Here is a 26927-nt window from a genome sequence, read left to right as displayed (position 1 = left end):
CCCGTCACACGGAGGGTGGTGGATCCTTGCTCCGCCTGGCTGCCTACTTGCTCCAGCCTCTCCACAGCGCCGAGCAGTTCTCCAACTGTGGCTGAGGGGTCACTGAGGCCGTGTGCGCTTGGTAATCTGGACGAGTCCCCATCGGAATGCCACCAAGGCTCTGGCAAAGTTCTGCTTTTCCCGTCAGCCGGCCACCAAGGAATGTCTTGAGCAAGTCCAGAAAGCTGCAGGACGTCCGGGCTCGGAGCCCCTGTGCTGCAGTGGCGAGTGTGCACATGGCACTCTGTCCCCTGCCTGAGCATGGCGGCCAGAGGAGCGTGCAACTGTGTAAGCTCCCGACACTTGGATTCCATTTGTTTCCTATGTTGGGATTCCATCATGTTCCTCAGATCCTCTATGTTTTTATCTGTGTCCTCTCTAGATTTATTAATCGTGTCTTGCATCATGAGCAAAATCTTTGCTGTTGTCTGAGTAATTATTTCTGATTTCATTTTTCCCAGATCCTCTTTTGTTGCCAGTTCAGAGAGTCCAGGTGGTTGAGTATCAGAGTGTTCCATCTCCTTTCCCTTTGGGGTTGCTGTAGGTGATCCAGAAGTCTGTTTTTGAGGCTCGTTTACATGTCTTCTCATTTCCACGGGGCCGGGGGGGGGGGGGGCGCTGCTTCTGGCGCCCGCGTAGCTCACTTTCTCTGCCCTAGGAGCCTGGTATAATTTTTTTTTTTTTTTTGTACCAGGGATCGAACTCCAGTCCTTGGGCTTGCGCAGCAGGCAGCAAAACCACTGAGCTAAATCCCCAGCCCTGCTCCTGACACTTGGATGTGCACAAACGACACAAAGGGACCCATTCATCCTTGTGCTGGCTGTCCTGTGTGGTAGCTGGCAGGTCTCTTCTTGGAAAGGACCCGAGTGGGCCTGTCCCCAAGGGAAATGGCGGGCAGTGTTTGTTACCAAGGACACAGTTCAAACTTTTCAGCAAAACTCAGAATGGTGAAAACCCGCACCCAGCAGCATGAGCTCGGAGACTTCCCCGCTTGAGACATCTCTGCCGGCAGACGGCAACACGGTGGATGTGACTGCTGGTGCCGTTGACCAGCTGTGTGGGTGCTGGGAGGTGTCACACAGAGGGCGTTTTCCCACTGCCCAGCAGCTGGGTCCCAAACCTGTCACAAGAGCATGTCACTAAAGCACATGACAGACCGACAGGAAAGCCCGACAGCTCCGCACCTGACTCCCGGCCTCAGGGCAGGTCCAGGAAGATTCGCGGCCACCTGCAGAGGTCACTGCCACCTAGGTCTGTCCCTGCACGCACCTGTGTGACACTGGACTTGCGGCACTGACTCCCACCCATTGCAGCAGAACAGTGCCCACGGCTTCCCCAGGATGGGCTGCAAAGGTGGAGAGCACAGCGCTGCCCTGCTTGCTAAGGCTTTTGTTTCCCAAGATGCATTTTTCACACAATTGTTACCTGTGCCAACATGCATGGGTTTGTTGCTATTTTGAAATGATCATTATTTCTCAAATTTAACTTCTCATAAGGAATTCCACTAGGGGAGACTGCTCTCTGGAGCCCCCACAAGCAGAAGGCATCGGCGCCTCGGGTCACCTGTGTGCATATGAGGAGTCCAAGGCCACAGGCTGAGACCCGCTGCTCTCACTGGCATGCGTGGCGGGTGCTGGGCTGAACTCGGGCACGTGTTGCTCAGCTGTAGCAGACACACTGCTCCTCGGCAAGCGGGGCTACACGGATCTGCACCCCGACCTGTGCGCTCCCATCGTCTCTCCTTTAAAGGGAGGAGGAGAGGCTTAACTTGCCTCACAGTTTCAGGAAGCCTGCTCCATGCTTGCCGTCCCTCCCAGTCTCTGAGGCTGTGGGACCCCATGCCAATGTCCCGAACATGACACGGCGTACTCCTGGGGCCTCAGTTTGCATGTCCCGATCCTCAGGAGGCTGACCGTGTCTTCTGAGATAGGGTTTCGCTGTGTAGTTCAGGCTGGCCTTGAATTCAGGGCGATCCTCCCGCCTCAGCCTCTGGAGTGCTGGGATGACAGACATGTGCCACCTTGCCTGGCCCTCCCCGCAGGTCTCTGAATGTGGATTAGCGTGATGTTTGGCCCCATTCTTTTTCCATGAGGTAAAACATAATTTCAACCATTTCAAAGCAAAAAAATGCTGTGTAGACCACAGGCGGAAGGCCCCGGGTGAAGCCAAGAGAAGAATGTGCGCTTCCCGGTCTCCCCATGGCTGCCGCGGTCTTCTTCACACAGAACTCTGCCCTTCTGGCTCAGTTCGTTTCCAGACACCCTACGAGGGGCATCACCACTCTGAATGGGGTGTTTCTTCATCCTCACTTTCATAGGTTAAGCCAACAGATAGAAAGGGCTCTTGCTCGTTGGTACATTTAGTGTTCTGGGTCTACGAAGTATTATCGGAAAATATGGGTGCGAGGGCGATCTGGCTGCGACCTCTGTCACCCCACTGAGCGCCAGGGTTGATCCTGCTGACCTGGCTGGCCGGACGGGTGTCGCCTTCCTCCCTCAGCACTCCGTGTGCGGCCCTCCCGAAGCCGAAGCTGCGCGCTCAGTGGAGGAGGACGAACACCCCCAATAGAGGAGGACCGTTTCCTCGCTCAAGGGTACAGGAGGAGCTGCGCTCCCCTGCTAGAAGCTCCAGACAAGCTCTCAAAGCATTATCTGAAAATAAAGGTTTTTCTCATTTCTTCATTTCATCTCTTACCCTGCTTATTTTGCTTATCTTAATGCACTTGCTATAAACGTCAGAACAACCTCGAATAATAAGGTGAAAGCAAGCAAATGTGCCCGCCTGCTTCCTGACTTTGGTCTTCAGGAAGTGCTATCTGGATGAGCCTTATCAAACAGTCCAGTGTTTCCTGGTACAGGCATTTTTCCTCCTTAGGGAACCAACCACCACAGAGGAAATCAGAAAGCTGTCACCAAAACACTGCTCGGGCTGCCAGCCTGGGCTGGGCAGCTGAGTCCCCGCTCACCTGGGTGGGTCCTGCTCCAGCTGTGGGAAGGAGGGCTGTGCCTGCCCACGGAGCTCGAGGCCAGGCTCTGCTGAGAGCAGGAAGAGGGGACAGGGCAGATGACTTGGGAGCACAGGCCCGGCAGGGACGGGACCCCAGGGAGCGTGACCAGGGTTCAGGGACGCAGAGCCCCGATGCTGCAGACACATGAGACCCTCTATCCTCTGGACTGAGCCACCCTGCAGGCCACTCAGGTGCAACTCCTGCTCGAGGGCTTGGAGCTGCCCTTCCTGTCAAGAGGCTGGGGAACCTGGAGTGGCCAGGTGAGGTGCTGGTCAGCCTCAGTGGTCAGAGCTTTGAGCAGGCAGGTCATTATGAATCTGTGACTAGGTCCCCAGCACTTAGGACCACCCAGGCGCCTAGCAGGACTGCAGTGTCTGTTAGGCCAATGAACTCTTGGAGGAAGTGGCATCTTGTCTGAGAAGGAGGTGGGTACCTGGGCTACACATTCACCAGGGCAGGCTCCGGACCGTGGAGTCCCTGTCTTCCCCTGGTCACCCCACTACTTTTCAGGAGGGACCTGGGGCCATTCTCGTTGGCCCTCAACGGCCACCTGTGCATGGCTTTTTTCACCTTCCGAGGCAGGAACTTCCTGTCGGCAGCTGGAAGTTGGCTTTGGGGGGATTCACCAGACTCAGGAAGCACTCTACCGGCCTCAGGGCACCTGGGCAAACACCAACACAGCCTGTCTGCAGCCTGAGCATGCAGGAAGGGGCTCAGGGTAGGGAGGGGGAGGCCAGGGACCTGAGAGCACAGTGGAGCCTGCTCGCCGGCTCTGTGTGCCAGGCTGCAAGGACACCCAGTCCCCTTGTGCCCCAGTGGGCTGGGATTGGCCTCCACACTCTGGATGACCAGTGCTGGACCCATGCCTGGCAGAGCCCACCACTTGCCAGATGACCTCAGTGCACCCCAGGTTGACAGTGGCAGTGTCTGGCAGAGCTCTGCTTCTATGACTATCTCAATGGTCTGCTCACCTGGCAGCCAGAGCGGGTCCCCTGTCACTTGAATGCTGAGCGCTGCCTCAGAGCCCTGTCCTGCCGGGCAGCCGTCTGCCTATCCAGGGGACAAGTCACACACACCTGGTTCCAGCCTCCAGTCCAGCAGTGACAGGAGCCTCGCCCTGGAGGGCTAACAGGGATCCAGTCGGCCCAAGGATGCCCCAAGCAGGCAGCTCTGCCTTCGCTGACGTCTCCCTTTTCCCTGCCAGCTCTGAGGGCAGCTTAGTCACCTCAGGAACGCCCATGCACACGGTTTACTAGCGCTCCTTCTCCTCGCGAATCTCGGAACCCTTCTGGCTGAGGACACCAAGACGAGAGCAACGAGCGTAATTTTCAGGGTTTAATTCTGGGACTCTGCAGGGACATCTAGCTGCCAGCTTACAGTGTTCAGTTCCAGACCTCCTGGAGCAGTGCTTCAGTTCCCACTGAGGACGGCAGCCTCAGACCACCCCACAACGAAGCAGCTCCAAGGAGCCAGACCACCCCTCCTGCCTCGACAGCTCTCCCAGCACCTCCCGGAACCAGGCCCGAGATGCCGATCAACTAGGCCCGAGATGCCGATCAACCGGACCTGGGATGACCTAACCCTTCCAGCTATGCAAACCCCAACCCTTGCCTCCGTTCTGCTTTCCTGTAAAACCCCGAGGACAGATCTGGCACTGCCCTGTGCTCCTGACATGGCCACGCTGGTTAAAGCTCCTCTCCTGCCCTTGCCCCTGTGGTCTCCTTGACTGGCATCTTGGCATGGGCGGCTGAGCCTGGGCTGTGGGAGCAGGAACTGGGGCTTTTGCCCTAGAGCTCCAGCTCGAGGATGGAGGTGGTGCGGCCTGATGGCTGCTGTGGTCTCCACCACAGCCCTGCCCTCCCCTGTGACTCGGGATCCAGACACGTGGTGGCCAAGACCCTCTCACAGGGTGGAGGCACTGAGACGCCTCCCAGCGGGCTCACGACTCCCTGCTCCCTACACTGCTCAGGCTCCCCAGCCTCTGGCGTCTGCGGGGGCTGCCCCGGTGCTGACCTTTCCTGGGGGCTGACTCCTCCTCTCCTCGGGCTGCCCCTTCCTTTCTGGCACGCAGGGCTGTCCACAGCTGCTTCCCTGCTGACTTCGGTCCTGGGCTGGGGGCTCCTCACAGCCAGCCTGGTCTCATCGCCACAACATCCCCAGGGCTGGTGCCCGGGAGCGGCCTGGCTGCCTGTGCAGCGCCATGCCCCAGGAGGCTGTGGCCATGGCACCACTGCTAGCAGCAAAGGGAGGCCACCGGAAAGCAGCTCGGGCTCTGAGGGGTCTGCATTGAGGCCGGAGATGACATTAGCACCAGCGCCAAGGGCAGAGCTGGGGAGGAGGACACGGAGCGATGGCCATGTGCAGCCTTGCCAAGCCAGAGAGCCGCAGTCCTACTTCCAGGCAATACTGAAAAGTACACATTTAATATCCAAAGCCACCTTGAGTGTCACCGAGAGCGACTCCTGGAGAGAGTGCTCTAGGACGGTAGATCCCGGCCCATGTCCCAGGTCCCGGCAGCCCGGCCGGCCTAGCCACTGGACTTGGCGATGAGCTTCTCCAGCAGGCTCATCATGCGCTCCTGCAGCTGCAGGCTCTGCACCTGCAGGATGTTCTGCTGGTCCAGCACACGGCGCACCTCGCGGCAGGTCTCCTCCATGGCGCGGCTCAGCCGCCGCTGCTCCTCCAGCATGGCCTCCAGCAACCGCAGCTTCTTCCTCTGCAGGTGGCCGCTCTGTGCCTTGCGCTTCTTCGCCGGTCTCTCCTCCGACCTGTGGGACAGCAGCAGCTGTGGATGAACTGACCACGCCTGGACCCTCCTGACCACCCCACCAGGGACCCTGAGGCCCCAGGGAGCCAACCCCTGCGTGTGAGGTGAGAAGGGAATGCAGGCACCACCAGCCGTGGGGACTGGCAGGCACCCTCGTGAAGCCCCAGCCGCTGAGTCGGACAGGCAGTGAGCCTGAGCCAGCAGGCCCAGGCTCGGAGCGGCCTCCCCAGGGCAGACAGAGGCACCAGCCCAGCGGGCCTGGACAGGCGGGGACAGCATCCCAGATGGAGGGGCCTGGCACTTGGGCGGGGAAGCAGGACAGCTACCTAGGGGTGGCAGCTCCTCCCTGGGAGCAGAGAGGTGGAGGCAGCTGGCCCTGGCCTCCTGCAGCATCTCCAGAACCCACCAGACCCCACCCTCCTGGCCAGCCCCCCTCGCCCAGAGCAGCAGGTGACCAGCCAGCCTTGGGGTCACAGCCCTGGGCGGGGCCCTAGCAGCAGAGTCTGGGGTCTGGGCTCATAATCCCGGAAACAGCTGGCCCTAAACCGCAGGCCTCCTGCTAACTCAGGATGGCTGAGCATAGTTCGTGCCTGTCTGGGATCATGGATGAGAGCTCCTCTCCAGGGAAGGGGGCACTGGGGGAGTCCTTCCCACCCCACCTCCCATCAGACAGACTTGATGACTGGGGCACAGGGACAGACTATGACTCAAAGCCACACCCTTCCTACTCTTCACCTGGCCTACTCCTATTTTGCTTGAAAGCCCACACTCAATGTCCCTTCCTCTGAAGTGCCTGTTCCGGGCTCCCTGCCCCCACAGCACTGGCTGTCTGTCCTGCCACAGCACAGCAATACCTCTAGTGAGAGTGCGGGCAGACAGGGAGGCACGCGTGGGGCAGGCCCTGTGTCTTCTCTTGACACTCCCAGCCCTCTCCAAGGAAGGTTCCGATAGATCCCCATTTCACAGGAGGGAGACTGAGGCCAGAGAGGTCAAGGAACTTCCCATGCAGCTACGTGGTGGAGCCAGGAGACAAGCATGGGCCACTGTCTGAGGCCGGCCTGGCCCTGGACGGGCCAGAGACTGCAAGGACGTGGTGCCAGGCGGTCACCTTGCCGCTCTGGCATGGCTGCTCAGGTGGCGGGGCGGGGCGGGGCGGGCGAGGCCCCGTCAGGAGAGGAAGCGCGAGCGCACGCACACTACCTGAACTTAAGGGACAGTAAGCTGGAGGAGCTGTCGGAGCGATCGTCCTCGAAGCGGCCTTCGTAGGAGCACTGGGTATACGGTAAGTACAGAGGGGTGGACTTAGCGGACGGCGACAGAGACGCCTCGGTCTGGGACGTGGAGGGCCCCGGCTGCTGGCCGTCCGGCACTTTGCCCTCAGAGGCCTCGGGGACCTTGGCCAGAATCCTATCAATGGCTAGGTAATAGGGCCAGTCCGGCGGGACCGACTCGCTATCTGTCATGCATTTTAATTTCCTGAAACGAGAGACACAAGAGCCAAGGGTGAGAAACAGCTGGTCCCAGCCCGTCCCGCCCGGCCCCTCAGCAGAGGGGCACACAGGGGCTCGGGGACCCCCGGGGAGCCACGCTGGTACGGCAGGAGCCACTCTCGGCCAGCACAGGCTCCCCAGCAAAATCGGCCAGGCTCCAGGTCCCTGTGGCAGCAGACTCAGAGCAGCAAGGCTCCAGAACATGCTCAGCCTCCAGTCTACAGGAAGCACATGGGGCTGCAGGTGGCTCAGTGGTTAGCGCTGCCTAGCAGGCTCGAGGCCCTGGCGGGGAAGGAAGGGGCACATGCCCCAAATACATGGCGGGCGGCCGTGGACGCTGGAAACGTGGGTGGCTCCTGTTGTTTCTCTTAGCTTTTCTGTAGTTTCTAAACTCCGCAACGAATGCATACTACTTCTGACATCAGTTACCCAGCAATAATAAAATATTCTGACAAACTTATGATCCAGCCCTAAGATATCACAAGGTAAGAGCCCATGGCTTCCTAGAGAGGATGCCTCAGGGACAGAGTTGCAGGAGTAGGCTGCACCACCCACAGTGCTGAGTCTCTGTCTCATCACCACTGTGCTGTATGACCTTGGGCAGGTTCATTAACCTCTCTGAGCCTCCATTTCTGCATCAGTAAAATGGGGATGAAGGAGGAAGCCCCTCACAAGGCCGAAGAGGAGATTTAATAAAACAATGCCTGCCAAGCAGCAGGCCGGCCTCCAACATCACTCTTGGTTGGATGGAACAGGAAGTTGCATTGGCCCTCACTTGGTAGTGCTACCGTCACTCCCGAAGTCCTGCACAGGGGATGGGACTGGGCCTGCCAGGCTCCTCTGCACCCTGTGTGGCACGGCCCCAGCCGAGCCCTGCCTGGCCAGCCTGCCATCATCTCCTGCAGCAAGTCCTGCCGCAAGGGGGCCCATGCCCGGGAGGTGAGGGCCAGGGAGACCTGGCCCCAGGGTGGCAGGCGGCTTGGGTGAGGCCACAGGCTAGGGTGGGGGACCTCTGCCCCATCAGCCCCAGCAGCTCCTGAGCTGCAGGGCTCCCACCTGCCTGCCAATGCTTGTCCCAGAGGACCAGCCTAACCCCCGGGCTGGGTGCCTCTGCTGCTCAGGCTTCGGGCAGTGCCAAGCAAAATGTCCTCAGCAGAGAGCTGGAGACAGACCACACAGCGCAGGGCTCAGGTACTCTGTCTTCCCGACAGTGGGCAGCTGACCCACCTGCAGGGGAAGGTGAGGAGTCCACCTGGTGTCCATGCCAACCTCCACCCGACCTCTCCCCAGCACCTACTCTTTCTGCCCCTCTCAAGCCAGCCTGCTCCGTGGAGATGGTGAAGCTGTCCCCAGCCTGGGCAGCTCTGGATGCTATTGCAGCAAGCACGAGCTACGGAAGCAGCCACCTCTCACACTTCCTTAGTCGGATAACCTCAATATATAGAAAGGCCTTGTGAAGGATTAATCAGTGTCTGCAGCAGGAGGGCGGAGTGGGAGCTAAAGAGCTGGTCACCCAGTCGAAGCTTCGGCCTGTGAAGGTCTGTGTGGCAAGGCTCTTTGCAGTTCCAGGCCGCAGCTTCCCCCTTGGTGAGTGAGCAAGGACTGATGACAGCAGCCATGGGAAGACACAGTGGGCACTTGCTTCCCAAGCTAGGAGTGCCATGCGCCCCGGCCCGACTGGACCCCTCCTCTCCCAGCCAGGAGTGGAGACAGAATCCCTCCCCTGGGACCCTGGGACGCTGAGGGAGGCTTTCAGCATGAATAATGAATAACCCAGCCAGACACCTATCGGAGAGGCCGGGCTTCACTGTGAATGACAGTGGTGAAGGAGCCTGGGTACTAGCCAGCATGGCCTCCCCTGGCCCTGGAGCCCTCTGCTCACCGGATGTCTGAATGGGGCCAGGGGGACTGGGCAGGCCAGGTGGGCCAGGCCACAGGCAGCCAGGTCATGAGCTGCCATCTGCAGACACCAGACTCACATCTCAGCCCTAAAGTCGGGAGCAGAGGCTCAAATTTAACATCATTTACACTAAAGGACTCTAGGCAGTGGGTTCCAGCTCCAGGCCAGGCTTGGGATCTGCTCCTCCAGGGCCTCGAAAGTTAAGTAAGCACAACTTGAAACAGAGGCTCAAGGTTTATGTAGGCCCTGCTGGGCCCTCTGGGGTGCAGCTTCCTCCTACTAAGCTGGGCAGGCCCTCTCCTGTGAGTAGCATGGGGGCTCAGTGCTCCCCTGGGGTGCAGCAGGCAAGCCTGTAAGGCAACCTTTGCTCCCAGCCTCCCGTCTGCACCAGCCCACATGCCTGCACCTGGGTACTGCTGTGAGCCTCCTGTGACACCGTTCCCCACCCTGCCAGGCCCAGGCCACCAGCGCCTGCAGCTCCTGGTGCGAGCCTCCTCACGCCCACGACCTTCACCCCACACTATGACCTTCGTATCACACAAGACTCCTCGAGCTGGTAAGCCCACATCCTGGCCCTGCCCACGAGCCCTGTCCTGCTCCAGCCTCTCCAGGGGGACAGGGTCCCTGCATGGCGGAGCGCTGGGCATGTGGGGCCAGAGGCGTTCTTCCTGAATGCCAGAGATGTGTGGTTCCCTCCAGGAGCCCCACTGAAGAGCAGCTAACCCAGAAGCCAGAGAAGGCGACTGGGCTGAGCTCCACCCCTTCCTCCCATGAACAAGCACCACCCATACGCAGGGCACCGTTGGGGTCTCACCATCTGCCCTAAATGCCCCTCTCCTCGGCCCTAAACTAGGCACATGGCACAAGCTTAAAGTCCTCGAGGGTCAGGACCAGATAAGACTAGGGAGTGGAGCTTCCTGCTCATTCTGGCCTCAGTTTCCCTACCTGTACGGGGCCTTCTGACACCCTGGCAACAGCCTGTGGTCCCTGGGTGGGGTGGAGAAGTGTAGACCAGGGGTGCTGGCTGCCCAGGGCGCTGCCTCAGCAGTGTCGTGAGGGCAGTGCACAGGTCTCGTGTGTGTCTTTGGGGCCACAGCCCAGCACCAGCTCCAGAACAGGAAGGCAACAGCAGTCCCTGGCACCTAAGGGTTCCCTACCAGTTTCTTGCATCTGCTGGGCCTCAGTTTCCCCATCTCCCCAAGGGGAGGCTGCAGGAGTGGCTCCTGAGGCTGTCTGTCTGTGTGGGGCCCTGGGCCGGTGGCCACTACGCCCAGTGTGCCTCCCGCCCGCCCTCACCCGGCGGCGCAAGCGCCCACCTGTACTGGAAGGTCATGTTGGTGATTTTGATCTTGATCTCCTCGCCTAGCCGGCGCTCGCCCGTCATCTCAAAGAGCTTGCTGGCCATCTTCTCGTACACCTTGGCGTTGCGCTTGGTCTGCTTGAGCTCGTCGAAGAACTCCTCCCAGACGAGCATAAGGCCTCGCATCTCAGCGTCCGTCCAGTTGCGGGCCCGCCGGTGCTTCTCCGTCTGAGGAGACACAAGGTAGCCGGGCACTTCGGCCGCTGCCATGCTGGAGGCACCTGTGGGGTTAAGGACGGCGCTCAGGCAGGGCCCTGGGCCCGGCCCTCGCACCATGGGCGGGAGGCACCACGCTAGCCTGCTCGAGGCAGCTCCACGCTCAAAATGGGGCCTACATCTGACAGGCAGGAATTTAGTTAAAAGCTTTTAAACGGGAAACGTCATTTTGATGTCACGTTTCCATAGCAACACAGCAACTGCATAAGCTACAACAACAGAAACCTTTTAACAGAAAGCACAGGAATCGGGCCATACTGACGGGCCATCAATACTGCAGCAAGTGCTGGGCCCAAACCCGGGGTCGGCCCCAGCCCTGCCTCCTCCCACCAGCCCACCAGGCCTGGCCTGCCTGGGCCATGTGCAGAGAACGCCTTCCGTGGTGCCAGCCAGGTCTGGAAGGCAGGGCCAGGCAGCCCACGTCGGGCAGTGGGGGTGGCACAGGACAGTATGGCCACAGGGAGGTGGGGCAGGGGACATAGGGTGGGCAGACAGGCAGGCTGAGGCCCCCATGCTGACTGACCAGGTGGCTGGTGGGGTCCTTGGCTGAGGCTGGGTCCCAGGTCTCAGGGGACAGCACGAGGCCCTCTTGCTCCACCAACCAAAAGCACTGGCCTCGGTCCCGGGGACAGAGAACCCAGGCTGATCAGAGCCAGGCCCTGCTCAGTGGTGCTGGCTGGGGAACACGGACACTGACCTTCAGCACAGGCTGGGGGACGAGGACAGCACAGGGCAAAGGCAAGCTTTGGTTGGAGGCAGGAGATCAGGCCAGATGGTGTGGCACTGGGAAGGGCCAGCCAGACTTGGACCCCAAGGCAGACATGTTGGGGGGCGCGAGCCAGGCACGTGGGGCAAAGGCAGAGTGAGGGCAAAGCTGGGCACAGGCTCTCACCCGCACCGGGCTGAAGGACTGAAACGCCGGCAGGGCCTGTGGGGACCGCAGCCAGAGCAGCTGGGGGTAGGAGAGCGGAATCAGTGCTAGGAGGGGCTGCACAGAGTGCCACCCCAGGGCCAGCATTTAAGAGGTAAAAGTCCAATGAGACCACACAGAGCCCCAGGCCCCCGTGCTGGAGAGACAGACCAGGGGACCTGGCCACTTCCCGGATGGTGATCCTGCCCAGCCCCACACCCAGGCTGAAAGCCCCTGGTCAGCAGGGGGCAGTGGGCACCCTCCAGCCCTCCTTGGCATGACAAATGGGGGGAGCTGAGCCCCAAGTGTGCTCTGCCAAGAGCTCCTACGGTACCCTGTGGGGGCCTGGACCCCTGGCGCCAGTGGGCCCCAGGCTGCCCCCACTGTGTGGAGTTCCCAAACATGGCAGCCCCTGGACGGCTCGCTGTGCCCCTTTGTGGGTCCAGAGCTAGGGAAGCTGAACACCTTTCTCTAGGGCCCTAGGGTTACCTAGAGCCCCAGGGCCCACTGTCCGCACTGGCAGCTGTGCAGCCCAGAAGTCTGCAGCCGTGACTGCTGCACTCCCTCGGAGGGTTCCTCAATCCTCCCTACTCACTGTCAAGGTCCGTCCTAGGTTGCACTGCTGGCCTGTGGGCTCACGGCCGCCCTGAGCCCAGCGCGGTGCCTGGGCTGAGTTCCAAAGGCCTGGAAGGTCCATTACTCTAAGAAGTGCGGCTCAGGCACAGGCTCTATCTGACCGGTGGGCCCCCAGGGTCAGAGGTGGGGTGACCCCACTCCCAGCACACAGGGAAGATGGGCAAGCACAGCCCAGGGCTCCAGTGACTCAGAGCATGACCTCCCTCGCCGCTGGCCCTCAGCTTCCTCATCTCTACAGTGGGAATGACAGGACCTGGCTGGGGGACTATACATCACCCAGTGTGGTGCTGGCTGAGGGGCCCTGGGGAGATGGTGGTATCTTGATCTCCCCCAAATCCAGCTCCTCCCAAGATTCCCCTTGGAGGCTTTAGAGAGCTCAAAGGGCACCTTGCTTGCTTGAATTCTGGTTGGCCCAGGAAGAACCCTAGAGGAAAAGGTTCCAACCCTTCCTTCTCAGGCTGAGGTGCATGGAAAGCCCCAACAGTGTGCCCCTGGGACGCCTCCCAAAGCAGAGCCTGGGCCTCCAGGACAGGATGAACTGGGCTGGCCAACGTGGTACGCCTAGCCCCAGCTGTCTGTCTGCTAGGGGAGGAGCTCCGTACCTTGGCACAGCTGCATGACCTGCTGGGACCCTCAGACACTGCGGGACTGGGAGGCAGAGGGCCTGGGGCTGGGTACTCGGCAGCACCTGCAGGGAGAGGGGCAGTCAGGCCTCAGCAGGAGCATCATGGGAGGCCTGAGCACACAAGGGTTCAGGCTGGTCCTGCTGCACAGTGGGAGACTTGTGCTCTCTGGCTCTTTGTCTCCCCTCTAACAAGGCTGGGCCCAACCCTACACACTCTTATTCACTTGGCATGGATGGTTGCTGCCCTGCTGCAGGAAACCAGGGCTGACTGGGGATGTGGTGCAGGGCTTGACCTACTGAAGGAAGCCGAGCCCCTGCAGCCTTGAGTTGAGCCTCTGCTGGGGACAGGGGAATTTGGAGGTTAGAGAACCGAGACCTTGGCCACTGCTGGGAAACAGGCAGTGTGTGTGGTAGGGTAGGGGCAGTGCGAGGGCAGCCTGGCTGGGAGGCAGCCCAGCCTAGGTCGCAGGAGCCAGGGCTGCCCAGGAGTGGGCGACAGGAAGGGTTGCCATCTCAGTGGGGTGTGATGGGCCATGCTCCTCAGGACTGGCCTGCCTGTCCCAGCAGCTCAGGACCAGGCTGCCTGGGTCAGTAGGGGACAGGAAGTCTGTGCCTGGTTCATGTGCTGGGCCTTGCCATCCTCCCAGACTGCTTGCTGTGGCCCTCCGCCCCTGCGGTCAGGCCCGTCCTGAGCCAACAGTGTCACCAGAAGCCCACGGCCCAGATGCCTGTTGCCGCTGGACCATGACAGGGAGGAAGCCCTCCAGAGGGCTGAGCCACCTGAGCAGATGGGGAGCAGGCTGGGTGGCTGAGGGGCCAGGTGGGCCACAGATGCCCGACAGCTCCAGGGACATGGCAGGCACCAGAGCCAGGTGCCTCTGGCCACTGAAGGGCCCCGGACAGCAAGCTGTGGTGCTCCCGGCCCACTGAGGGCCGGAGCCACTATGTTCCTGGGCTCCATCACCCGGGTCCCCAGCCTGCTGGCTGCATGGTGCCACGGGGGCACCTGGCCCCTTCTGTGCTCCCAGGAAGCCTGAAGCTGGAGGCGAGCTGTGGCCCTGCTTCTCACCTCACCCGCCACTTTCAGACTCCAGACTCCACTCAGGGAATGATTTCACAATACTTTTGGGAGCCAAGTGGTCACTGTTGGAAACAAAACACCACTGCAGCCACTGAGTGCAGTGTGCTGTGGGCAGCCCTGCTGAGGGCTGTTTTCCATCGGGACCAGGCCATTTTTAAAAACACCAGCCATACTGGCCAGGTGTGCCAGGGTCTGGCTATCCACACATCTGGCTAGGAAGGGGAGCTCAGTTTCCCTGAAGTGACCAGAACACAGGCAGCGCTGAAGTCCGAGGCCACTGGGGCCCTGGGGTTGCCACCAATGAGGAGACAGATGCAGGGAGTTGAACACTTACAGTAACTGAGGGGACAGTGAAACCTGGTGGGGCGTCCTCCAGAGCCTCTGGCCGAGTGCTCGCCATCCTGTGCAGAGTAAGGGGACCCGAGCTCCAGGAGGTCCCCAGTTTATCTGCCTTGGCCCTTACCCTCTCTCCTGGCACTGGCCACAGGGCCAGCTCTGCTGTGGGGACAGAGCACAGAGGAGTGACGCGGGCCATCTGGAACACTCACGCCCTGCCCCAGGCAGCCCTCAGCCTGAGGTGTCCACTGCTGCAGGCTGGTGGGCAAAGCACCTGTGCCCCAGGATCACTACCATACAGGCCACCAAGGCTGAGGAGGGCACCATGAGCTCAGGAAGGCGGCCCTGCTGAGCTGAGCAGGGGACTTCTTAGAGGAGAGGAAGGACTGACGAGCTAAAAAGGACAGGCTGGGCACTGCACACGCAGCAGCCAGGCAAGAGGTGGGGAGGCCAGCCAAGTCCAGCTGAGCCAGGAGCACAGACACAACCCCTTCCACACTTCTAGTGCCCTGGGACCACTGTGGAAGCAGGGGAGGCCCACGCAGGAGGGCCGAGGTGAGCCTGCGGAGCCACTCACCATCAGCGCTCTTGCAGCCCGCGCCTGCTAGGCAGCAAGGCCCCCACGGCGTAGGACGGTGTTTGCAGGAAGCACAGGAGGGCCCAGTCCTCCTCTCCACACGCTCGTGTTGCCTGGCCTGCAGTGTCACAGGGCTGCGGGCAGCACTGGCCTCGCTGGCCACAGGGGAAATGGTTCTCAGTAAGCAGAGTGAGCCCCACACAGCAACAACAGGTGGTTTGATTATTCCTTTAATTTGAATGTACAACATTTGCAGCAGTTAAAAAAATTTGAATATACATCTGATGCCAGTCCTTCCTCTCGGAAGTGGACAGTCAGGGCTGGGTGGCGCTCCGGGATGCTCCCATCACAGCCGCTGCCCGCAGCCTGCTTGCTCACAGCCCGGTTCCTGCTGCCCACAGCCCACCCACCGCGTGCAGTGGAAGATCTGCTCCCTGAAACACTTGGGGGCGGGCGAGGTTTCTGTGACGGCACTGAAACATGACAGGCACACAGGGAAGATGGCCCTGAGCCTTCAGGTACCTCCCGGGGTCACAAGGTTCTCCAAGTCCCTGCTTCCCCACACACACTCTGGGCTGGACAAGGGCAGTCTTCTTTTCTCCTGGCCACCTTGAGCCCTCCAACCAGCCCCAACAGCTCTCCAGGCCTTACTGCTCCCACACATCCCTTCCAGGGGACACTAAGTTCACCCAGCCAGCCGCTCTGGTCCCTGCACCCAGCACCCTGCGCAGAGAGGGAGGCACAGGCCTATGTGAGGAGGCTGACAGGGAAGGACGCTCACAGGGAGGAAGAGGAACTGTACTTCACAAGCACAGAGCCAAGTCCACGCCAGCCCCGCAACGCCAGGTAGCCAAGAGCCAGGCAGTTATTGATGTGTGAGCCGCCCACATGAGGAGCTCCAGGCCAGGACACTGCGGCCCCGGCTCCATGGGAGGAGCTCCCTGGTGGGTACATTCTGGGTGTCTGGGGGCGCTTCCACTCCACTCTTCCTCCTGGTGGGTCCACATGCAGGTGAAAAGCAAGAGTATGAGAAAGGGTACTTGCAGCTGGAAGTCACCTCCATGTGTCAGCGGGGCCAGCAGCGGAAGGGACGAACGATTTGGAGAGGAAACATGCTTAAGTGCATTGCCAAACAATTCTACCCTGGTTTCATTAAAATCTTTCCTGATAGTACCAGCAGGAAAACAAAAACACTACCCTGCCTCCCCCCAAAATACCTGACGATCAAAATGACGTTTCTGATACAATTTGGGACCCATAGCTTTGGAGGAATTTGATAAACCTTGATCCCGTGTGCACAGCTGGTGAGCTGGGTCACTTTCTTCACGGACTTCTCCAAGCACAGACCCTTCCTACCGAGTTCCACTCGCAGCTGCTCCAGTCCAGGACACAGGTGTTCTTGGAGGGCATGTGTGTCTGACATGAGGCGTGTATGTGTAAATGCAGGGGTGGGTGTGCACACATCCACACACACGGCCAGATCTCTACTGGGACACACAAGTCTTTGGGTTGGCGCCTATGGCCAGAGCTGGGCTCCAGCCCCTGTGCTAAGCACCCACTGTTTTAGATGATGCGGTGAACAAGAGGCCAATTAGTCTCTACACTGAGTCCAGTGACACAAATTCCAATGGGAATGGCTCCAAATTTCACATTCACAGTGTTACTTCTCACAAATGTAAACAACTAGCCAGGAACAACATCCAGCTGCAACACATCTGCCTCAGAGCTGCTGGGACAAGCTGGGGGCGGGCGGCAGAACTTCCCACAGTTCACAAACTTCTAGCAGCTTTCTAGGGAGAGCTGGGATGAGAATGGGAGCCCCAAGTCACTAAGAGAGAATCGGTGACTTTCTACTTCTGTTAAAATCCAGTCATTTCCCTAGTCTTCCCCAAACTGGATCCACTTCTACTGTCTGAGCTGCTGACTACCAAGATGAGTTGGTCTTGGCTTGTTGAGGCCTCCGCTGGGACTGGCAGGAAAAGCCTCATGCTAGCCACGAGGGGCTCTCCACGGGCAACCCTGTACCCCACAGCAGGAGAGGACAGGGGAGCTCGAGGGGTCAGGCGGCACTGCAGACCGACACGCAGCAAGCTAATGGGACAAGCCAAAGGAGCTCTCCACCTTGGCAGACCGGAAGCAGCTCAGAGTGCTCTACGCGAACCATGTGCAACTGAGACATCGATGTCATGACCCAACCGATCAGCACAGCAGTCCCCTGGCCAGCTGGGCCTGCCCAGCGGGGGGTGTGTGTGTGTGCGTGTGCGTGCCGCTGCCGGCCCTGCCACACAGCAAGCAGTGCATGGAGGGAGCCCTGCTGTCCAGGCTTGCCTCCATTGAAACCACTGGCTGTTTGGGCCTAGAAACTAGAAGCGAGTCCAAGGATTGGAGAAGCAGAGCTGGGGTAGAAGCAGAGATGTCTCCAGGCCACAGATGACCAGCCATAGGCCCTCCCCTCCTCACCATTTTACCTCCACACAACAAGAGTGAGCCTCACCCCTGTGCTCTGATGCACACAGGTCTGCACACTCTGGGGCTGAGGGGCGCATGCATGAGAACTGGAAAGGGGCAGAAGAGGTGTTGGGGTTCATCCTCAACAGTCGCCAAGACACCACAAGGAGCTCAGACAAGACACAGCTGAGTGATGCCCTGGGGCCGCAGGCCAGGCCCCAGCAGGGCCCCACTGTGCAAAGTGGCAAGGGGACAGCGCACCTAACACTGGCTGGCCAGCTGCTGCGCAGACCTCGGTCCTGGCCGGGCCTGGGCGAGGTCGCCAGGCCTGTCTGTGCCTGAGGCCCCGCGGTGTGCACGGTGGAGAGCGCCTCCACAGTCTCGGAGCCAGGCCGACACCAGTGTCTCTCTGCTCTGCCTCATGGGAACACACAGGAAAGGGAGCTATGTGCAGTGGGGGGGGGGGGGGCGCTGCCCCACCAGCTAGAGTGGCGGCGGGAGAGGAGTGGTGGCCCGAGGACCTGTCCATGTCCACAGACGCTATTGCATGCAGCACAGGCCTTGCAAGTCACACACTGTACACGGGCATAGGAAGCGTTACATTAAAATTAATCTCTTTACTGATATAATTAAATTTTAAGTCCTGAGAAGAAAACAGAAAGGGAGACTGGCACTGGGCATCTGGGGCCTCCTGGCCTGACCCTCCACACACCACAGCATCCAGACACGGGAGTGGCAGGCGCACCCCATTGGGGAGACACAGGGAGGGCTCTGCAGCCCGCTGGCAGTGCACCAGTCTGTGGGACAGGGAGGCCAGGGCCACCTCCAAGAGCAAGGGCTCCTGCCTGGACGCAGGGCCCCTGCCACCCCACGAAGCGGACAGGTGAATGCTAGGAGGAACAACACCTGCCAGCTGCATGGCCGCCAGCACAGGACTCAGGTTCAAGCCCAATCTGCTGTGTGTTCCCTGCACAGCCCTTGCTGCAAAGTGCACTTCTGTCTCAGGGCAGAGACACACGCACACCCGGCCAGCTCATGCGACACGAACCGAAGCCTGCCATGACCCAGGTGGCCCCAGCAGAGGCAGGGCTCACTCAGACCACCTCCTTCAGGCCTCTGCTGCTACAGACGCTCAGCAAGTCATGACCTTGTGGACGTTTCTCAAACAAGTCAGCAGCCGGTGGTACGGGCTTCCCGGTGCCGCGACCACCTCAAACACAGACTGGAAGGCCCTGCGGTCGAGCTCCTCCTCTATCTGGTGTCTGTAGAAGTCTGTGGCGACTAGGCAGAAAAGGCTAATGTCCACCTGCTCCAGCTTGCCCATCCGGCTGATGACGTGAGGGAGGCTGGCAGGGGTCAAGGAGAAGGCCAGCAAGGCAGGGAAGATGCCCTCTCCTCCCACCCAGCCTACAGACTGGCCAGGGAGGCCGGGTGACCAAGGCAGCCTGGACAGCACCTACGGCAGTGGCGCTCCCTCCGTCTCCCGGTGAGCAGCTGGCTCTGCCCGCCACGGCAGGGTGCTCCCTCCACCGGCTGCTCAGAGCCCTGCACCGCAGCACTTACCTGGCTGGGTGCTCGGTGCAGGGAGGGCAAGGCGGCCCGGCTGCCCAGAGGCCCGGCTTCCCTGGCGCACCGTGAGGCTGCGCAGTGAGCACAGCACAGCTGCGCTGCTCGGAGGCTCCTTCAGTCTGTTTGGAGGAGGCCACCAAGAGGGGAACTCCTGCCGGCAGAGCTGGCGGGTGGAGTGGGGGCTTGACTCATGCCTCTCCCCAGGAGGGCGAGCACGACACAATGACAAGAGCTAATGAGAAGCAGCACAGGATGGGACAAGCCAGCTGCACAGGGGCACCCTGAGCAGAGGGCAGCCACAGCCCTCCTCCCCACCACCACCAGTCTAGCGGCCCCTTCCACACACCGGCCTGGGCAGCCCTGCCAGCAAATGGCTGGACCTCCTGTTCTGTGTCCCTGTCAACCTCTTACACCCCTGGGGCTGGGAAACAGTGCCCAGAACCTCATGGCACTCTGCAAAGGACAGCTTTCCAAGCCTTCGCCACCACCAGAACCTAGACGCCGACAGCAGTGAGGACTGGTGGCAGGGGCAGCTAGCCTCAACCTGGGCCCAGGAAGGATACATGGCTGACACCCAGGGGCTGGTGGACGCGCTGACGAAGAAGCAGGAGAGGCTCCACATGGCCATGGCAACTGGGGTCCTCTGCGTGAAGTTGGACAGGGACAGCATGACCCAGTCCCGGACCATGGACGACTGTCCGGCACTGTGCAGAGTCTGGAACACCTGCAAGGGGCATGGCACCACAGGTAGGGCAGCGGGAGGGGCACCTGCTCTCGCGGGGCCACCAGTCCCTGGGAAACAGCCTGGGCCTGGTGGTGTATCCACTGAAGCCGGGGTGGACCTACCTCGGCCCCGGGCCCAGGCCCCAGGCCCCACCCCCATCCCACAGACTCCCTCACCTTGTACACGACAGTAGCCATGAACTGTGGGTACGGCTGCTGGTTGGACAGGAACTCTCCAATGACCTTGTTCATGACATCCTGGGGTGGGAAGAAGTCGTCCAGGAACTGTGGCAGGATCCTTGCCACCACCCGGGCCTCACAGGGGAAGCCCTTCCTGATCCTGGAGAGAGAGGAGCAGATCAGAGCCCCACCTACCCCTGGCTCACCGACCCTGCCCAGGAGCCCTGCCACAGAGCAGGGGTGGAGCATGAGCTGACCTGCAGGGACCTTCTGAGTGGGGCATGGGCTGTGGCAAGGGTTCGGATTCTAAGCAAAAAGGCAAAACCTCGCTCTCCAGCTGTCCTCTGGACTGCTCTATGCACAGGTATGTGCGGGTGGTGCAGGGGGGACCCAGGCCAGGTGGAGGAATAAGCAGGATGCGTGCAGTGGGGACTGCTCCTTGTCCAGAAGCTCCATGGAATTTTCCACACCACACGTCTAACGCGCTGCTGTCAACCAGGATTTCTTTCCCTTCGAGCCTGGAGCCCATCTGTGCTCTTGGAGACTCATCTTCCAACAGACCCCAACAGTCAGCCTCGGCAGCATCCTCCCAACACTGAGAGACAGTGGCTTAAAACTGCCCCACTTGTGCCCACAAGACCGTGATGGATGACAGGCATGGGAAATGGCCAGAGGCTGGCAACAGCTCCTGCATGTGCCCAGGTGGCCTGCCTGCAGCCCGCTGCCCAGAAGGACTCAACTGAGAGTCTGCCTGTCTGCCAGCCGCACCTCCCCGTGGCCCCTATAGAGCAGCCAGCTGGACGCTTGAGCTCATAGACAGCCACATCCTCCACTCTCCGATGGCAGGGGCTTGTCTCTGGCACCCCATGGGGACCTCCAGCTGGCTCCAAGCCTGACTGCAGGGGCTGCTCTGTGAACGGAGCAGAAGGCGGGAGGGCGGTGGCAAAGCTCGCTCTCCAGTTCCTGTGGAAACAGTGAGCTGTGCAGGGTGCCCCCGGCCGGAGCACACAGGCCAGGCCCTTGAGTGTGCTCTGGAGACAGCCAGGTTGCTCCTCACTGGCCAGACTCCACCCTCATTGGCCACCACAGCCAGAGCAGTGTGACAGCACACAGGCCTATCATGTTTCTGGGACCAGGTGGCCTGAGGGGACGCATGGGCCTCATGCTCGGCAAGTGTGACACTCCAAAAGTGGCATGCAGAGCCACGCCCTGTCTTGGCTCTCCAAGACACTGTGTCCCTGCCTCACTCTTCTTGGGCTGCTCCCACAGAGCTCCCAAGTGCCATGTGTGCCCTTCCACAGCCCTGCAGGGTGAGAAGGACCCACCTTCCACTTGGCCCTGGCTCACAAAAGGCAGCATGGTGAAGGGCGTGACTACCACTGCCTGCTCAAATCCCCAGGCCACACCCCAGAGCCTCAGGAGAGGAAGGAAAGCAGGGGGGCCGCCGTCAGCCCCACCCTCACGTGGGGCCAGGCAGGACCAGGGTATGAGGGGAAGCATGGCAGGACACAGCCAGGGCCAACTGGACACATGAACATGCACGATGGCCACTGCTGCTGGACCAGCTGGAGGGCAGGAACCAGTCACAGGATGGACTTCTCACCTATCGAAGAGAACAGACACCCGCTCCATGGCCACAATCACGGACTCGCTGTCTGGGGCTGCAGGGTTAGGGTCTGAAGTTCTGCCTGGACTGGTTTTCTCCTTTCCTGAAACAGCAGTGCCAGGTTATATGACTGAAACCCGAGTGTCTCTGCAGACAGAGGTTTGTGCGCAGGAACGGAACAGAGCTCTGGTGAGGGCCTGGAAGCAGGTGAATGAGCCCCTGGCCAGCCAGGCCCCTGCGCGGTCCCCATTGTTGGGCCCCAGGAATGCAGTGGCCAGGTGGGTCTGACACCTATGCACCTAGGAGCCACCTCAGCCAGGCCCCTGCCCTGGGCTCAAGAATCTCTCACAAGGTGATTGGGGCCGGCTCAGGTCTCACGTCAAGGGACCTTTAAGGAGCTGGACAGAAACTGGGCTGTGCATACGGCTGATCACAGTGGCTGCGTGAGTGGGTGGCCCTCACAACTGCTCACCGGTGTACATGCAGGTGAGCATCAGACCCAGGGCGGCCATAGCCCGGTGTGGGCTGTGCACGTTCACTCTGTCCACACTCAGCTTGACTAGGGACTCTGTGTCCAGCCGGGAGAGCTGCTCGGAGAGTAGGAGGCGCTCCAGGCCTCGGAGGGCGCAGTGGTAGATGATGGAGGGAGTGGACTCCTCACTGCCGGACAGCATCACTCCACACATCTGGGCAAGAAGAAGCGTTCGTTCCCACCTTCCCCAAATCCACAGCCCCCCAGGGGACCCAAAGAAGCCTTTCCTGGGTCCCAGGGAAGCCCAGCCAGGGCCCACTCACCTGTATGACTGACGCTGAAAACTCAGGCCCCACGTCCAGCGGGTAGTTCTCGATGAGATAAAAAGCAGTGGCACACATCACCAGCACGTGCTGCTGGCTGTGCACGTTCACGCAGCTGGAGACGGGAGACCGCCATGCTTAGCGCACAGCAGCCCTACCTCCCCAGGGGGACGGCCTCCCAGGGGCCCAGCCACACACCTGGCCCTCTCGGCTGGCACCTCTCCCTGCACCGCATCCTGTGAGGCTACCCCCTCCCACACTCAGCGAGCCCTGTGGACTCTCCCCTGTCCTCCTCAGGTGTCTACCTGGGCAGCACTTGCTACCTTGTAATCCTGGACTGTAGGGTCCCTGGCTGGCCTGTGCTGGGCGAGGGCCACTGTGGACAGAGGAACTGACACCCCGCCACCTCCATGGAGCAGGTGAGTCCATATGAGGCTCCCTAGCCTCCCCAGGCCCCGCCTCTGCTCACCCTATCCACTTGGACACTGGCAACTCTGGCCCCTCCCAGTCCTCAGTGCCCTGCAGCCCTGCATGCAACTGTTCCGGGCCACACACTAGGGGACAGTGTCCGGCTGTGTGGTTGTCCTGCTCACCCGAAGGTCACCATCCCGTGAGGACAAAGCACTAGGACCTCCCTACAGGCCTGTGCCAGCTTCCCTACTTCTGCCTCCCCAAAGTGCACACCTGCTGACAGATCTGACCTGTGGGAACATGGCCCTCACGGCAACCAAGGCTCACCTCCAGCCCTCCACTCCCTGTCTGTCCTTCGCCCTCCCTCCCCAGCTGCACTCCTGTCAGGAGGGGGCACCTGGCTCCCCCTCCCTGCCAGAATGACTCTCTCCAGACAGCAAGTGTGAAAGACAACTCTGTGTGCAGCAATCAGGACTCCAAGGTGACTGCCACCCTGGCCAGGCCTCTGCATGCAGGAGTGTGGAGGTGAAGCCAGGGTGCCCACACTCACAAGACAGACACACTGTGTGAACTCATCTTGCCTTCTAAAAGGTTCTAGCAAAAAAGCTGCGCAGAGCTGTGCATCAAGCTGCTTTAAGGGGAGCGGAGGCTGAGATGAGAGCAGGAATAGGTGACCTCTGGGGGGACCACAGGGCATGGGGCAGGGCAGCTGCCGAGTGACCGAGCCTGGCAGAGAGCGAGTTAGAGGCAACTACATGGGGCCGGGGATTTAGTTCTGTGGTTTCACTGCCTGCTGTGCAAGTGGAAGGACCTGAGTTCGATCCCCAGTACCAAAAAAAAAAGAAAAAGAAGCAACTGCATGGGAGAAGAATGCAGAGGCAGGACTGCCCATCCTACTTCAGACATCCAGGAGAGCTTCAGCACACCTCTGCATCCTTGTGTCTCCCTGGCCTCAGCCTGAGCCGCCAGCTTGAGATGGGAGCCCACCCGGGTTCCCGCCTCCTATCGGCCAGGGAGCTGCTGTGCACACTCCGGCCGCTCAGACGGGACCCAACCCACTCACTGGGCTGCCCCCTTGAGCCCGGACAGGAGGTAGTCGCTGATGTACGGGATGAGCTGCTTTGCGGTGTCATCCAGGAGGTCGCACTCCAGCACATACAGGATGCCATGCAGGGCTCCGATCTGGCTGGGCAGGTGGCTGCTCCTGAGGGTGCTCTCCAGCAGGCGGCTGACTGGCTCTGCCACGGCCTTGTCCTGGGCACAAGCACAGACGCAAGGTGGCTGAGGTGGATGGCTAGCTCATGTGCCAGCCCACTTCCCTGCACCCGATGGGGCTGTCCCCACGCCTCCATGGAGTGGAGGTAGCAGAGTTCTCACAGCTGAGTTTGCAGGCCCCTCAGGTCTCACAAAAGCAACAAGAGGCCAGCGGCCACCCTGCTCTCTGTAGGAGCCTGTATCCCACTGTCTGGTCACCAGTTACATCCTTCTCATCCCTCCACATGCCGTCCCCACAGGCACCCAGGTGGCTGTGTGGCACATTCCAGAGGGCTGCCCTCCAATCCAGCCTCCAGGCGACTTCTGCCAGTACAATGCCAGGATCTGCTGCCAAGGGCAACCGAGGGCAAAGACAGTGGCACATGGACACTGTCTGCAGCCACGCAGGAGTAGAAGCCACACAGTAGCCCACAGTCTTCAGGAACATCCAGGGCACAGACCAGGGAGTGGGACCCATCCGCCACCTTGCCCTGCCTTACGACCTGTTTATAAGGTCATTATTCCTTACTCAAGGTATCTGATGGACATTTGCCTGGGGGATCTGAGCCTGGGCACAAAATCACAGCAGGCCAGATGCTGAACCCCCCGTGGAGAAGAAAGGGCCTCCCACAAATTGGGCTGCTTGGCACCATCCTGGCAGCACCCAGAGGGCACCTCTTTGAAGACTTTCCACACAAGGGGACCAACAAGCCCATTGTTCCTGCACTCTGGACGGCTCAGTCACCCACGGGGCCCAGGCTTAGGCCACCTACAACGGCCAGTATCTGCTCTTTGCTCGGGCTCTGTGATGACAGATTCTGCGGGGAGTGGCTGGGAGGGGTGAGAGCCGGGCCTGCCATGTCCTGTCACTGTGTCAGGCTGTGGTCGAAGGTGGACAGGGTACAGGAGGGACAGCTCAGCAGAGGCTGGTGGACAGACTGTGGCAATGCAAAAGCAGTGCTGCTGCTACTGGCACATGGAGGGGCACTGGCAGGTCCTCCATGCTACTCCTGTTGGTGGCCCAAATGCCCGGCATATGGCAGGCAGCCTCTCCTGTGTCCACTGAGGAAGTGAGTTACTATTGCTATCACAAAAATAGATCCCAGGAGACACGTGAGCCAGAAACATTACAATTACGGGACACGCTGTGTGACAAAGAGCAAACGGACACCAGTTGCAGTAGTTGGCATCACTCTTCTCTGACGGGAACGCCAATACCCCAAGCTCCACTCTAGTGAGAGATACGTGTACCAAGGTACACCCAGTGGCTGCCACATGGTGACATGTACCAGGACAGATCAGACCTGATAAAGCAGCAGCAGGTAACGGGGACTTCTCGGGGGCTTCACCTGACCAAAGGATCACCCTTCTCCCATCAGTGCACAGAGCCCTCCCTAGGTGCGGATCCAGCTGGCTCTGTGCTCTGAATTCCTGGCTTCAGAACATGAGACGAGAACTTGTTGTTCGTGAGTCACCCAGTCTAAGGTGTTTTCTGAGACAGCATAAATAGACTAAGGCAGCCCGCTGCAGAACAGCCTCCAGTACCAGGCCACAGGAGGGGAAGCAGCATTACTGTGACAACAGTCTCTGGAGGAGACTGCCGGCTGAGAAGCAGGAGACCCGGACCACATCAGAGAGGACAGCAGGGCTGCCAGGCTACAGGTAGACTGGAGAGGCCAGTTATGTTCCCACCATCTGTGCAGTCCCCGGGCCATCTGGGGACAGTCAGCTGTAATGACATAACCAATGGCTGCAGGAGCCCCACACCAGGGTCCTGCACCACAGCACGGCACACACCCTAAAGGGCGGCCCCGCAGGAGCTGGGTCCTCGCCAACTGACCACAGCTGCGCCTCACGTGTGTGTGTGTGGGGGGGGGTTCGGCTCAGGATGCATTTGGCCAACACAGGTCCCAGGCAGAGCAGGCCCAGGTGGCACCGGCACAGGTGGGCTCCACACCGCCTCTCACTTACCATTCCGAGGACAGCAGCCGCTTTACAGGTGGCCGGCACTAGGTACTGGATGAGAATCTCATCTTCCGAAGGGTGTACCCGCCGCAGTTCCGTCAACGTCGAATACATCATCTCAAACTGGTTCCTCTCAGTGAACAAATCTGAGATGACGAGAAGCTGCACACGGAAGATGGGAACAGGGAGGAGGAGGGCCCAGCTGTGAGGAATGCGGCCCTAAGCCTGCTGGGGCAAGGCTGCTTCTAATTTATCTCAGGGAACAAAGGATGGGGACTCACAGGAGCGCTGCCTGGGAAAGATGTCAGTGCCAACCTGGAGACCTCAGCCACAGGGCAGAAAACGGCCCCTGGCGTCTGGTGAGTCTCCACAAGCACATGCTGCAGACGGGGGCCAAGCTGTGTGGGGATGCCTGCCCACCGGCAGCCCAGTGAGATGTGCTCCCTGCTACACTTCCAAAGATCGGGCCCTCCCTGCACTGCGGGGGACGGGCCCTGTAGACCCCGGGAGAGGGAGACACATGGTCATTTGCCTCAGAAACCAAGGCCTAGACATCTCTTCCTTGCTCCACAGGCCCCTTCTTGGAGGTCAGCTCTTCACCTCATACCTGTCCATGGGCACTGGCTAGTGTCAACCCCTGCTCCACAGGAGTGAGCTGGCAGCCTGGGCCCAGGCCTGTCCAGGTGCCAGGGTGGGGCTGGAGTCTGAACCAGCACCCTCAAGGGGTCCCCGGGATGCCAGCTACCCAGATACCTTCCGGGGCTCACGGGTCAGGACCTTCCATAACAACACCAATGTGGCGCTGGCCTTTCTGCCTCATTCTCTCCCGAGGGTACAGAGGGATTTCCTGGAGGTTACTCGATGCTAACAGACCAAACGCCTAAGAAAACAGGCACCTGGATTCTATGTTTGCAAATATGGAAGATAAAACTCTAATCTTTTTTTTTTGGTACCAGAGATCAAAAACCCGCGGCCCTAAAACTCTAATCTTAAAAAATGACTTCTTGGCCGGGAATTTAGCTCAGTGGTTTC

General features: G+C 60.2%; 2 protein-coding genes across 9 annotated transcripts in view; both read right to left on the bottom strand.

Moving 5' to 3' along the window:
- Positions 1-4368: 4368 nt before the first annotated feature.
- Positions 4369-14994, bottom strand: Msantd1 (Myb/SANT DNA binding domain containing 1). 5 transcript variants are annotated; one of them, XM_087187808.1, is made up of 4 exons: positions 12928-14994; positions 10520-11731; positions 7014-7289; positions 4369-5814 (listed from the first exon to the last, which is right to left on the bottom strand). In XM_087187808.1, exons 2-4 carry the CDS (start codon positions 10837-10839, stop codon positions 5574-5576), a joined length of 837 nt encoding a protein of 278 aa, XP_087043934.1. In that variant the 5' UTR covers positions 10840-11731; positions 12928-14994; the 3' UTR covers positions 4369-5573. The 5 variants fall into 5 exon arrangements, with proteins under 5 accessions (XP_087043934.1, XP_087043935.1, XP_087043938.1 ...); XM_087187809.1 differs by having other exon boundaries at positions 10520-10784; XM_087187812.1 differs by having other exon boundaries at positions 10520-10731.
- A 2995-nt stretch (positions 14995-17989) lies between these two features.
- Positions 17990-26927, bottom strand: part of Htt (huntingtin) — a 126513-nt gene continuing 117575 nt past the window's right edge. For all 4 annotated transcript variants that reach the window (XM_021260365.2, XM_004847368.4, XM_021260368.2 and 1 more), the window contains 8 exons: positions 25902-26057; positions 23740-23930; positions 22266-22380; positions 21943-22156; positions 21468-21573; positions 19862-20024; positions 19525-19685; positions 17990-18738 (listed from right to left, as the gene is read on the bottom strand). In XM_021260365.2, the coding sequence (XP_021116024.2) occupies positions 18525-18738; positions 19525-19685; positions 19862-20024; positions 21468-21573; positions 21943-22156; positions 22266-22380; positions 23740-23930; positions 25902-26057 (1320 nt within the window). In that variant the 3' untranslated portion in view covers positions 17990-18524. The remainder of the gene's footprint in view (positions 18739-19524; positions 19686-19861; positions 20025-21467; positions 21574-21942; positions 22157-22265; positions 22381-23739; positions 23931-25901; positions 26058-26927) is intronic.

Source organism: Heterocephalus glaber, unplaced genomic scaffold (assembly GCF_053883595.1).
Source record: "Heterocephalus glaber isolate CG9 unplaced genomic scaffold, H.glaber_assembly_v1.0 deba00001509, whole genome shotgun sequence".
Taxonomy (NCBI): domain Eukaryota; kingdom Metazoa; phylum Chordata; class Mammalia; order Rodentia; family Bathyergidae; genus Heterocephalus; species Heterocephalus glaber.
The sequence above is the reverse complement of the archived record's forward strand: the minus strand, read 5'-3'. Positions and strand labels throughout refer to the sequence as shown.